This window comes from Equus caballus, chromosome 5 (assembly GCF_041296265.1).
Source record: "Equus caballus isolate H_3958 breed thoroughbred chromosome 5, TB-T2T, whole genome shotgun sequence".
Lineage (NCBI taxonomy): Eukaryota > Metazoa > Chordata > Mammalia > Perissodactyla > Equidae > Equus > Equus caballus.
The window spans coordinates 42,213,163-42,226,715 of record NC_091688.1 but is presented as its reverse complement, the minus strand read 5'-3'; the positions used below and the strand labels follow the sequence as shown (position 1 = coordinate 42,226,715).

The following is a 13,553-nucleotide window of genomic DNA, read 5'->3' as shown; positions in this document are numbered from 1 at the left end:
GTAAGAGGAAGCGGAGGCCCTCCATGCGTCACGTGGCGGAGGCGGGGCCGCCGTGGAGGAGGCGGGGCGGACGCGCCGAGCCGGAGTGAGGTGTCTCGTGGCGGGGCGGCACGCGCACGCTTGCGTGCACGTCCCTTTTCGCGTCACGTGTTGGGGGACGCAGGGAGGCAAGTGGGGGGAGGGAAAGCGCGAGCGCGAGCGCGAGAGGGAAAAGGAGGGGGGGGGGTGGGGAGGAGGGAACCTTATATCACGTGACAGGGGCGGCGCGGCCCGGGGTGTCAGTGTGGAGGAGACTGAGGTAAAGTTGGGAGCGCAGCGGCGTTGGCGGCGGCGGCGGCGGCAGCGGCAGCGCGGCGGGGCCGGGTATTGTCCGCGGCCCCTTTAAATCCGCGATCCCCCTTTTACCCTCCCTCCTTTCTCCCCTACCCCCGCCGTCTCCCCCTCCCGCGGTAGGCCCCCCCGCACCGTGTGTTCCCCCACTGTACACCCCCCTCCCAGTCTTGCGAGCCCTGGCGCCCCCCCACCCCCCCGAGTCTGCCGCCGGAGGTTTTGTTTATGGCTGGGTTCGCGGCCTAGTGGGCCGCGCCAGAGCCGGGGCCTCGATTTGGGAGCGTGGCCGGGGCGGGGCTTGGGGCAGCCGGAGGGGGGGGCCATGCGGCTAGAGCCTCAGCGGGGGGAGAGTGAGAAAGAGCGCGAGCGAGCGAGGCCTGGGCCTCGCCTGAGGTAGGACCCCATCTCTACCCTGGCCGGTGCCTGTGGAGAAGACGAGCGGGCCTCCTCCCTTTCCAGCCCTCTGCGGGCCTCCTCTGATCCGGATCCGGCCTGGTTTGGGGGTGGCGGGGCGGGGGGGAGGGCGATGGGGTGGAGCTGCCCCAAACTCCCCCATGTGGCCCTCAGTTTGGAGTGCGGAGGATTAATTTGTTCCGGGTGGGAGGTGAGGAGGCGATTGGCCCGGTGAGCTCCCGATGTGGCGCTGAGCGGGGTGAGCCTCCCATCCTCCACGCGTGGGCTTGCGTCCCCTCTCCGTTTCCAGCCTCTTTGTCAGCTCCTCTTCTTACCCTTCCTTCTTTCTCACCGCCCCAGGTCTTGTAATATATTTTTTGCTGCCATCTTTAGCTTCCTGTTGTCCATACTGTAGTTCTGGGTACCCCAAACAATTATGTTATTTGGGAAGCTGGACATGGAGGCCCCCATGGAGTGTATTACGCCTAAGGGACGTCACTAGAGCACTGGGCTATTTGTTCACTCTTCTCATAATGGGACAGGAATTCCAAATTTCTTCAGACCCTTCACCTTGTAGACAGTCCCTAAATTGCTTTGCAAACTGATGTCACAAACAGGAGACTGCTCCTTTTTCACCGTTCTTGAAATGTGGCCACTCCTGATGTAGGATGTTGTGGAAAGAAAACCACCACAGTAACAGGCCCTTTTTGTTGTTATTACCGTTTTTGCCTTTGACTGCCCCTGATTATTAGATGGAGAAATCCGTTTTTTGTCTCCTCCCTCTCCACCGCCCATATCCTGCTTTGGGGATATCTGATGTGACCTGCTAGGAGGTGATGAGGGTCAGTGACAACCATGATTCCTGGAGAACTAAAACCTTCTGGCTGTGTATGGGTTGATAAAACTGCTTTGAGATCCTACACCATTGTCCTTAAAGATTAGACCATCCCAGTGATTATTTCCGTTGTGAACACGGAGTATTGCTGGCATGTAAACTAATGCTGAAAGGCCTTAAAATGTACTGTTTTGTTTTTGATTTTTAAAGCTCCTCCTTGCTAAATGTGTCCTAACTGGGAAGTACTCTTTTTTAAAAAATTAGGTTCAAGTTGATGGGGAAGAGGATGCAGGGGTCATTTCCACAAAGCGTCTAAGGGAATTAGTTGCTCTGTTAGAGGGAGCAAGTCTTACCCATCCCAGTCCAGCTTCAGAGTTTCTGAATTGTTTCTCAAATTAGATTGTAAGCTCCCTGAGGGCAGCAACCAAGTCATACTGCTTTTGTATTTCCTAAAGTACTGGACACGTAGTAGATACTCAATAAATACTTGTTGTTTATTTTTTTCCGTAAAATTCTCTGGCTATTTTGTTAAGTAGCTCATTTTCAAAAAATGGTCAAGGGCAGTCCTGTGTTAAAACCTGTATTTGTTCCCACGCTATTCCCTTGGTCTCCACTAGCCACCTATTTCCCGTAAATATTTTTATTTTCTATGAAAGAGTACTTTAGATTCCTTGCCTCCACGGTGATAACTCTGGGTATGTGTCTCTGCTTGCTACTAAAGGCCTACTAATTTCTGTGCCCTCCAGTGATCCATCCTAGATCACTTACTTTTACCTGCTACTCAATGTTGTTACTACCTAGGTGGTAAAATTTTCTTAGTCACACATTTCAAAGCACTTGTAAAGGAGAAATGGAAGTTAATAGCAAGTGTGATCAGGAGGATTTTTTTTTCCTGAGTTATGAGGCTTTCAAGATGACCTTTTAATATATTTACATTGACTGCTACAGTATATGCAGTTGTCCATCTAGGTAATCCTGCAGTTTTTATCTGCAGTATAACTCATGCTCACAAATTGAAATCACATGTGGAGTAGAAAGCAGTCAATATTTCTAAGTTACAGGAGTGGCTACTCCCATATAAGAAACTTCGACTTAGAGCCAATTTTTAAGCATAATAGCTTTCCTCTAGTTTTATTTTTTTTTCCCCCTCTTTGATCTGAATTCAGGGGTACTTGGTTAAACAACACTTGTTTTTTGTAAATTAAGTGTTGAAATTTGACTATAATGCTGTCCTGGGAAAACAGACTACTGTGTAGCAAATAATCCTGTACTTGCTAGAAATATTTACAGGCCTTTGTGTGCACATGTGTGTAGAGGGAAGAGGTAATGGTTAAAAATTAGCCCTAAAGTTTCCTGAAAAATCTTTCTTGTTGATAGAGAATGTAGAACTCTTAATTCTTAATGACTACATCAAAAAACAAAGACCTGTGCAACGTATTGACCCAACTTAGTCAAGAATTTGTCCACAGGGAAGTCAGCTTTCTTTGTGATCCAAGAAACAGGTGAAATTCACTTCCCCAATAGTTAATCCTTACATATTTCTTTAGGAGCCCACCCTACCTCTCCCTCAAATAAAGCAATGTTTTCTGGACAATCTAAAATTACCCTGTATAAAGATTTATTAATGAAAAAATTAAATATAGAGTAGAAAAGTAAAAACTTGTCCTCTTTGGAATGGAATAAAACATTGCAAAGTAACCTCTTATTTTGAGCACTCCATCATATGATGAATGTTTCTCTTTTTACTAAATGCAGCAACTGAAATTGGATTATAAAACAAAGTATGAATAAAGGGAATTTAAATTCAGTAGAATCCTTGCTTGTTAGAAGTGTTATAACAAAAACTGTTCTGGATTTGGGAAGGCCTTGTGTCTCCTGTTTCTCTTTAAAGACTCAACAAAGTCATCTTGCCAGCCATAATGTCTCAAGTTTAAAATGATTTCCCAGAAGCCCTTTCCTCCAAATAAGACTGTGATAGATGCTTTTGGTTTGGGACAAGTGTGTAATTCTGGTTATGTTAAGGTGAGTGGTGGAGGGTAATTGTAATTCTGGTTTCTTGGAACTGTGGACTAGGAGACCAACAGAAGCAGCTGCAAAAGCAGAGTGTTGGAGTTATTATCCAGGGAACTGAGATTCTGGGCAGAGTCATTGGGGCTAATACATGCCTTGTTCAAGGCTATGGAAGCCCCCACAGCATGCTGAGAGAGAGAAACTTGAGGGAGAAAGAGGCTAGACTTGAGCTTGTCCTTTCCCAATTGATGGAGGTCACATGCAACACGTAAAATGGTTGTAAGGCAGGTAAGGCTGTTTTCATAGGTGGATTGAGAACAGTAATTTAAATTGCTTTTATTTGTCTGAGGTATAGACTAATCCCCTTCCTGGAAGGCTTTTGTTTCCAGGCTTTGCTGATTATCTTTCCTTCTGCAAAGGGACTTCAGATATTTTCATCTGTATAGAAGGCTTTTGATTATTATTTTTTTTTTTTTTTTTGAGGAAGATTAGCTCTGAGCTAACATCTGCCGCCAATCCTCCTCTTTTTGCTGAGGAAGACTGGCCCTGAGCTAACATCCGTGCCCATATTCCTCTACTTTATATGTGGGATACCTGCCACAGCCTGGCTTGTCAAGCAGTGCCATGTCCACACCTGGGATCCGAACCACTGAACCCCGGGTAACTGGAATAGAACATGCCAATTTAACTGCTGCGCTGCTGGGCTGGCCCCGAAGGCTTTTGATTATTAACGTTGTTTTGCTCTCTCTCTCTATTGAAAGAGAGAGAGAGCAAAACTTGATGAAAGACTGCTTAGAGGGGACTAGTAACCAAACAGTGCCCATAACTTTTTAAAAAACAATAAAACCATCACTTAGCACATGGTTTATGCATTTCTTATACAAAAATGGATTTACAGCCATAGTTCATTAAGGAGTTTATCAAACTAAATATGTCTCAAGAACAGGAGAGTCTTATTGGTTTGTTTCTTTGAGGAAATGAAAGTGTTTGGTGAGGGTGCTGATGAAAGAGAGGTTGAAAACATATTTTGCCCACTTTTAACATCTAAACTCTTTTTTTTGTAATCTTTCAGTATTCTTCCTTGTAAATACTGTTATTTGTATATACTGTAAATGATGACGTCGGTGGGCACTAACCGAGCCCGGGGAAACTGGGAACAACCTCAAAACCAAAACCAGACACAGCACAAGCAGCGGCCACAGGTAAAGAACCCAAGGGATGTGGATCCATGGATAGCCTTGCTGGTCGATACTGGTTTCCACCCAATGCAGCATCATTCTGTGCTTTGGATTATTGATTTGTGTTCTTTATTCCTGTTTTCTAGTCCTTGCTGCTTTTACTTGGGGCCTGATAGCTTAATGACATGCTGTGATGCAATGTGCTTATTTTTTGTTGTTTACTACTATAACAGTATGAAGCTTGGAAAGAATAGGTTCTGTGCTTTGTATGTATAAGATAGCATTTCCTTTCTTTCATCTGGGTCGTTTTAGCAGTACATTTCTTATTTCCTAGCCCTTCCCCTTTGATGTCTCTCTAGCCAACCTTTGTCTTGCTGCCTTTCCCCTTTCCTTTGCTCTTCTTTTCCCTAACTTTTATCTTCCTCTCTGGTCTCATTGAGACCTAATCTGATTTTTCCTTTCCCATAAAGCGTTAGCACCTTTACTGTGCTCCCTCAAAATTAAGAATTGAGACACCCTAGAGTATTGCCCAGTTTTAGGTGTAAATTAGTCTCTTAGATACTGAGGTTTATGGGGGCAGAGGGGGTTGTGTGTGTTTTGTTTGTTTCTTTGATTTAGATATGATCTGTTTTCTGTAACCAGTTAGGTGTTGGTTGGTACCTAATGTGAGTGAATTAACTTACATTTTGTTATGGTAGGATAAATTGAATATTTAAGACTAGAACTTTCTTCTAACTCATTTTTCTTTCACTTCTCTTTCCAAGTGAATCTCTAGCAGAATTTTAGTACTTAATTTCAATTGAGACAGTAAAATTCCTGGTATCTTATAAACATACATTGGATACTCAGAAGATAGGCTGAGTATATCCTTAGTCTAAAATCTTATGGTATTCTCAGCCCTAAGAATAAGAAGGTGGCATTGGTCATTGCAGAAACTGGAACAAGGTTTGCATATGACATTGCAAATACACTAATGTGTATTAAGGCCCAGATATTTCAAAGTGGTGCTGTGATCCCAAGATGAAAGCCTCTTTAACTGTGAACATTGGTGAAAAAGCTCCCTGCTTTTTTAGGGATTGTAGAGTGAAATAGTGGCAACCTCACTCTTTGTTTTTTCTCATTTTGCTGGTTTAAACATCTTGAGTGGTGTTAGTGTTTTATTACCTGGTCATTTGTAATAAGGAGAAGGAAATCGGGGTGGGGGGTGGGGTGGATGTTGACTACATAGCTCTCTTATGTCTATAAACTGTTTTCTCTTGATTGTGCTTTCTTGAACTTATCTCCATTCCTAGGCCACTGCAGAACAAATTCGACTTGCACAGATGATTTCGGACCATAATGATGCTGACTTTGAGGAAAAGGTGAAACAAGTGAGTGTATTACTAATTTGCTGTAAGCTATGGAAAAGGACATCAGGATTAAAGCGTAGATGTGTAGCAGGGTGCTTTCTGCTACAGGTAATAGAAGACTTATAACCTGAAATAGGATAGGTTAAGCCAATAAATAAGTGCTTTTATTGCCTGATTTACTGTACTCTCTGGACAGTTACCTTGTTCAAAGAGATTTTATCTTAATTTTAACGTTTTGTTTTTGAATGACTTTGTCAATGCTGTTTTATAGCAACTTTGAGCAATTGAGGCACCTAGGAAATGTGGAAGTACATGGTATGCTGAAGCCTGTGTGCTTCTAGGTTTGACTGTCTATCAGATGCTTTATTGTTTGATTGCTTTGTAAATACTTTTGACCCTATCCCTCATCACAGGTGGTAATATTTTTCTTTTGAAACTAGAATAGCAAAATTCACATATTTTGCTCTTTTAAGCCTGGTTCTTTCAGACTCAGCTGGCATCTTCTCCCTTTTCTTTTCTTCACCTAGTTTCCTTTTGTGGGGAGTGCCAGCTTGTTCGTGATGGTTGCTGATCTTTCTCTTTCAGTTGATTGATATCACAGGCAAGAACCAGGATGAATGTGTCATTGCTTTGCATGACTGCAATGGAGATGTCAACAGAGCCATCAATGTACTGCTGGAAGGAAACCCAGATACGGTAGAGTGCTAATAAAGTGTTCTAGAAAGTGGGTCCCCAGTTGAGAGGCTAGTAATTTTCTAAAAATAGCAAGTGGGGTACAACTGAACTTAAAGCAAAGTACCTTATTCTCCAAATAGAGCAGGGAACTGTCTTGAAGGTTGTTTGCTGCGGGTTGCAAATACTTAAAATTTGTGTACAATAAATAGGAGAAAACAGATAAAATCAGTGTCTTCTAATTGGCCTGGAATAAATTATTCATTGCAGGCTAGTGAATGTTTTCAAGACTAGGTTACTCTGAAGTAGGGGTGCTATTTTTAATAGCTTTAGTTACAAATCATGGAAGATTTCTGCTCACCTGTTATATTGCTATTGAACAAGTCACAAACTACTTACTCTGATTTCAGGACATTCCTGTCAATATCACATTAACATTTCGCAATACCTCTTCATTACGTGAACTTATTTCTGTTGTAGCAGAGAAACAAACTTTACAGCCTGTTGACCATCCTTGGAAATGATAGGGGATATCTTGAAGGACCTCTTGCCCTAGAATTTAGAGTTGCTTTCACATCTTCCTCTCCTTCTCACTTAATGAGAATTCTCTGTTTTTGTTCTTGTCTTAGCATTGTACCAAACTGTGAGTTCCTTAAGAACAGGGATTCTACCTTAATAACCTTTGGGATGTTCCTGCAGTGCTTAGTAGAGACCTTAATTATTTTTTTGATCAACAGTATATCATTTTGAACTCATTTTCATTTACTTGGTCTTATACTGGGAATCTTTGGTTGAGAAAGATAACCAGAGTTGATCCTTAGATCAACTTATGTTACAGTGTCACTTTAGCTAAATGTTGGAGGTTTGTCAGTTTCTTTGAGACAATGGGCAATAATAATGGAAAACTTCATTTAATTTTTTTTGAGGAAGATTAGCCCTAAGCTAACATCTGCCGCCAATCTTCCTCTGTTTTGTATGTGGGACGCCACCACGGCATAGCTTGATGAGCAGTATGTAGGTCTGTGCCTGGGATCCGAACCTGCAAACCCCAGGCTGCCAGAGTGGAGCATGTGAACTTAACCACTATGCCTCTGGGCTGGCCCCTAATCATTTTTTTTTAAATTATTGCTTTAGTAAACTATTTATTATAGACTCTTTAGAATATGTAGATATGCTTTTACTATAATTTTAAAATTACCTTTTTTGGAACTTAAAACATTTTTTAAATTGTGGTAAAACTTACTTAACACATTTATCATTTTTAGCATTTTGTGTGTGTGTGTGTGTTAGAGGAAGATTGTCCCTGACGTAACATCTGTGCCAACCTGCCCCTACTTTATGTGAGATGCCACCATGGCGTGGCTTGATGAGTGGTGCTGGATCTGTGCCCGGGATCCAAACCTGCGAATCCTGTGCTGCCGAAGCAGAGCGTGTGAACTTTAACACTATGCTGCCAGGCCAGCCCCAGTTTTACCTTTTTTTTTTTTTTTTTGGTTTTGTTTTTGTTTTTGAGGAATATCAGCCCTGAGCTAACATCCACTGCCAATCCTCCTCTTTTTGCTGAGAAAGACTGGCCCTGAGCTAACATCCATGCCCATCTTCCTCTACTTTATATGTGGGACGCCTTCCACAGCATGGCTTGCCAGGTGGTGCCATGTCTCCACCCGGGATCCAAACTGGCGAACCCCTTGCTGCCAAAGCAAAACGTGCACACTTAGCCACTGCACCACTGGGCTGGCCCCTGCCGTTTTTAAGAGTACAATTCAGTGGCATTAAGTACATTGACAGTGTTGTACAACCGTTACCACTATCCATTTACAGAACTTTTTCGTTTCCCAGACAAATTCTATATCCATCAAATAATAACTCCTTATTCCCCCCCCCCCCCCCCAAGTCCTGGTAACTTCTTCTATTTTCTGTTTCTATTAATTTGCCTATTCTAGGTACCTCTTATAAGTGGAACCATAGAATATTTATCCTTTTTGTCCTGCTTCACTTAGCAGGTTTTCAAGATGTATCTATATTGTGGCATATGTCAGAATTTCACTCTTTTTTAAGGCTGAATAATCTGTTATTTTTATATATACCACATTTTGTTTATCCATTCATCCAATGATGGGTAGTTGGAATTATTTAGAAGTTGTAGACATCATAATACTTTATTCCCTAAATTCTTCAGTGTGTTTCTTTTAAAGAAGGATTCTCTTTTATATGACCACAATATTATTATCAACCCTGAGAAAATTAATAGTAATTTCATATTATACTTGGTCCATATTCTTTTATTATTATTATTATTTATTTTTTAATTTTTTAAAATATTTATTTATTTAGTTATTTTTTCCTGTTCTCCCCAAAGCCGCCCAGTACATAGATGTATATTTTAGTTGTGGGTCCTTCTACTTGTGGCATGTGGGATGCCACCTCAGCATGGCTTGGTGAGCAGTGCTCGGTCCACGCCCAGGATCCGAACCAGCAAAACCCTGGGCTGCTGAAGTGGAGCATGCGAACTTAACCACTCGGCCATGGGGCTGGCCCCTTGTACTGGATCCATATTCTTGAAAGTTATTCGGTAGCTGTTGCTAAGCACCAGGACTGTTGTTGTTTGAGTTAGATGGTAACTAGGATAGTAAAAATCTGGTAGTCTTGGTGTTTGTCCTGGAACTTTAATTTGTACATATTTTCTGCAAAAATGTGTAAATCAAGGTTTGTGTGCTCTTAAAACTTTAAACTTATAAAAGTCATTTTCCTGATGAATGAGTCTTCTTGCAGGACTGGTTAGCTTATTTTCTTTACCATAAATATTCCCTCCTAAAATCTGGAAGGAATCATAGATTATTCTGCTTTGGGGAAAGTTGAATTGGGTTCTGTCAGTTTAAGAAGTATAGGGAGAACACAGTGGATAAAACCTAGAATGGAAGGCCTCCTATAGTCAGCACGTCTTCCTGATTGCTTCATGATTGCTATTTGGTCTTTTTTTTTTTTTTTGAGGAAGGTTAACCCTGAGCTAACTACTGCCAATCCTCCTCATTTTTCTAAGGAAGACTGGCCCTGAGCTAACATCCATGCCCATCTTCCCGGGACGCCTACCACAGCATGGCTTTTGCCAAGTGTTGCCATGTCTGCATCCAGGATACAAACCGGCAAACCCCGGGCCGCTGAGAAGCAGAATGTGCACACTTAACCGCTGCACCACTGGGCCGGCCCCTGGTCTTTTAAATAAAGGAAATTGGTGTGTGTGGAGGAGGTTGTAGCGAGTGGGTATAGTTGTTTTCCTCCTAAATTCTGGGTTGCGTGACTAGAGAATGTGCCCAAGAGTCAAATGGTGCTCATTTATTTTGAATTCAAAGTTAACTTTTAGAAACTTTGTTTTCTTTTTTGTTTGTTTTATTTGATGTGAATAAGACTATAAAAAGTTGAGAGCCACTAAATCCAAAGGAAATTAGTGTTTTCAGTCCAGGAAACACTTGAAAGATAGGAACCAGTAACTAGATTTTTTGACTAATATGCCAAGTGACAGAACTGAGTAGAGATCTTGGTGATCCTTTTGGAAGTGATCTCTGCAATTCATTAGCTATAAGCACCTCCCCTACGAAAAGGAATTCAATTTTACGGTGATAGGTGCAGAATTTGTTTTAAGGTTCTGTTTGTACCGTCCATTTAAACAGAAGTAAACTAGTAGAAGTATCTTAGACATGGATGCTAAGAGGAGAATGATTAACATTTGTCTCAGCTTTTATCTCTGGTTTCCTGGTAGCAATCCATATTAATTAGACATAAATGCTCTGCCCTTCTTCAGCATTCCTGGGAGATGGTCGGGAAGAAGAAGGGAGTCTCAGGACAGAAGGATGGCGGCCAAACCGAATCCAACGAGGAAGGCAAAGAAAATCGAGACCGGGACAGAGACTATAGTCGGCGACGTGGTGGGCCACCAAGACGGGGGAGAGGTGCCAGCCGTGGACGAGAGTGTATGCATGGGGCTTTAACAAAATCAGCTGTGGATCAGTAATGTCCAGACTTCAGGGACATTAGGGCTCTGCTAGACTGGACTTAGCAACGATTGTATCATATTTTTGACTTTTCTTGGCCATCATCTTTTCTGAGACCTTGGCATCTCTTACATGTTGCCTTTTCTAGCAACAGCCACCAGTTTGGCATGAAATTACCCTGTAGTCATTTGTAAAGTTGTTTGACTTACAGCTATCTGTTGTGGTTCATCACCATTCCCCTAGTAACCATCATGTCCCATCCTTCCAGCTCATTTTCTCTTCTTTGTCTCCCCACTACTGTATATACATGCCTTTTTTATATTTTTACGTATCCTATTGACTCTGCTCTGGCTGTCTCTATGTTTTGGTTTTTTTTCTTCCTAATTTTAGTTCGGGGTCAAGAGAACGGATTAGATGGCACCAAGAGTGGAGGGCCTTCTGGAAGAGGCACAGAAAGAGGCAGAAGAGGTCGTGGCCGAGGCAGAGGTGATCAGTTTGTCTAGGGGATGGATACTGGGGGCAAGCTAGTCTTATTAGTTCTGTAGGGGTCTACTTTATTTAAAAACAAACAAACAAATTCACAGGGAGTCTGGTTACCTTAATTGTTGAGATGTTATACAGATTTTAGAGATTACTGAGTGGGCAGTGGGAAAGAAGGTAGATGTCATTTCCTCTGGTCATTATTGTTGATATTACTGCATTTGCTTGGGGACCCAGCAGTTTGATGAACAAACAACAATCTATCAATAGTAATGATTATCCTGTTGTGTTCAACATTAACTGCTCCGCTACAGAATGAGAGAAGGAACATCTGATAATATCAACACTTACTATTCCAGAGCTGCCTCAGTTGGCAAGGAAGTTTTATGTCAACTTCTAAAATATTTCTCCCTCCCTCTCTTTCTCTTTAGGTGGCTCTGGCAGGCGGGGAGGAAGGTTTTCTGATCAAGGAATGGGGTAAGTTTCATTGATCTGATGGCCACAAAGTCTTTAATTTTTTTCCTCTAAGAATCACCATAATTAGGGGCCGGCCCTGTGGCCAGTGGTTAAGTTCGTGTGCTCTGCTTCAGCGGCCCAGGGTTTCGCTGGTTCTGATCCTTGGTGCGGACATGGCACTGCTCATCAGGTCATGCTGAGGCAGCATCCCACATGCCACAACTAGAACGACCCACAGCTAAAATATACAACTATGTATTTGGGGAGAAAAAAGCAAAAAAAAACAAAAAATGATTGGCAACAATTGTTAGCTCAGGTGCCAATCTTTAAAAAAAAAAAAAGAATCACCATAATTAGAGTGGCTGATATCTTGAAGATAATAGGCAACCTTAACCAAAATGTGATCAGAAGATTTCTAGACTATTTAATCAGAAAGGTGTGTAGACTTGGAACTTATTTTTTAGGGATAAGCATTTACCACTGGATCATTATGTCTGTCTCATAGCTTCATTTGAATGCATATATCTGATATTTTTCCAGAATTTTCATGTAGATTCTATTGTGATTATTGGTATTCTAACTCAAAATGGATAGTAGATATAAATTGCCATTATACCATGAAATTTTTGGTAGGTTGATAAATGAGGAAAAGTAGATGGCAGATAGTATATAGAGTGGGGCCATGATTGATCTGTACTAGGAAAGAGACAGTCAAGATTCTGATTGCCCACCTCTTTGAGTTATTTTTTTTGCTGGTGCTGCTTAAAAGCCAGAGACTCTTAAGCTTTTTTTTCCCCATCAGAACCTTTAACCCAGCTGATTATGCAGAGCCAGCCAATACTGATGATAACTATGGCAATAATAGCGGCAATACGTGGAACAACACTGGCCACTTCGAACCAGATGATGGGACGAGTGAGTGACCATTTATTATTTGTTTCTTGTCTCTGGGAACCTAAGGACATAACTTTTTTTGAGGTTACAGTCACATAAAAAAGTGAAGGAATAGTGTTTGGGTGCAGAGATAGGGGGAGAAAGGGATGGCAATTGAAGTACTGTGTATTGTCTTTACTTACTATGTGCCTATGGGCAAATTATACATGCTGTTTCACCTGATAGTCATCACTATTTTATGAAATAGGTATTATTTATCATCACTTTCCAGATGACAAAACTTAGACTAAAAGAGCATTTATGGGGCCGGCCTGGTGGCCGAGTGGTTAAGTTCATGTGCTCCATTTTGGCGGCCCAGGGTTTCACTGGCTCGGATCCTGGGCGCAGATCTAGCCCTGCTCATCAAGCCATGCTGAGGTGGCGTCCCACATAGCAAAACTAGAAGGACATACTACTAGAATATACAACTATGTACTAGGGGGTTTGGGGGACAAGAAGGAAAAAAGTAACATTTATGAACTTTGCTAGTATTTGAACTCAGAGTTGTTTGACTCTAAAAGCCCATGCTTTTTCCATTATACCGTGTGGCTCCAATGTATCAGGTAGCTAGCTTTGCCTTTTGAAAAGATACCCAGGATTAATTAAGCCACTACTTGCAGAGATGAACAGGGCTCAGAATCAAAGCCCACTATCAGTTTGTTTTCTGGTACCGAGATGAGAGTATCTTTTTTCCCTTCATTTTTGGGAAATGTCTATCTGGGCAAGAAGATCTTCTAGCTCTCTTTGTTGGACAGTCTTCTGGGTGTGGTAGAGTATTATGTGGTTTCAATAAGGTTGCTTTTTTTGTTAGCTGACTTTGGTGCCTGTATCTAGGTAGGGTGTATATGTTTAAGGATATGTTAGGCTTATGGGATACACCAAGACGTGATTGGGGGTAAAAGATACTTTTACAGCTTTAAATAAGATC

The 13,553-nt window shown here is 42.0% G+C and overlaps 1 protein-coding gene across 50 annotated transcripts in view; it reads left to right on the top strand.

Moving 5' to 3' along the window:
• Window positions 1-13,553, top strand: part of UBAP2L (ubiquitin associated protein 2 like) — a 41,458-nt gene that overhangs the window by 527 nt on the left and 27,378 nt on the right. For 12 of the 50 annotated variants that reach the window (XM_070268155.1, XM_070268166.1, XM_070268159.1 and 9 more), the window contains 7 exons: window positions 4,641-4,770; window positions 6,039-6,116; window positions 6,681-6,791; window positions 10,567-10,735; window positions 11,147-11,242; window positions 11,668-11,713; window positions 12,495-12,607. In XM_070268155.1, coding sequence (XP_070124256.1) covers window positions 4,681-4,770; window positions 6,039-6,116; window positions 6,681-6,791; window positions 10,567-10,735; window positions 11,147-11,242; window positions 11,668-11,713; window positions 12,495-12,607 — 703 coding nt within the window. In that variant the 5' untranslated portion in view covers window positions 4,641-4,680. Of the gene's footprint in view, window positions 1-145; window positions 983-4,051; window positions 4,229-4,640; window positions 4,771-6,038; window positions 6,117-6,680; window positions 6,792-10,566; window positions 10,736-11,146; window positions 11,243-11,667; window positions 11,714-12,494; window positions 12,608-13,553 lie in introns of those variants that run through there. The other 38 variants (XM_023641107.2, XM_070268152.1, XM_023641106.2 and 35 more) reach the window with 17 other exon arrangements.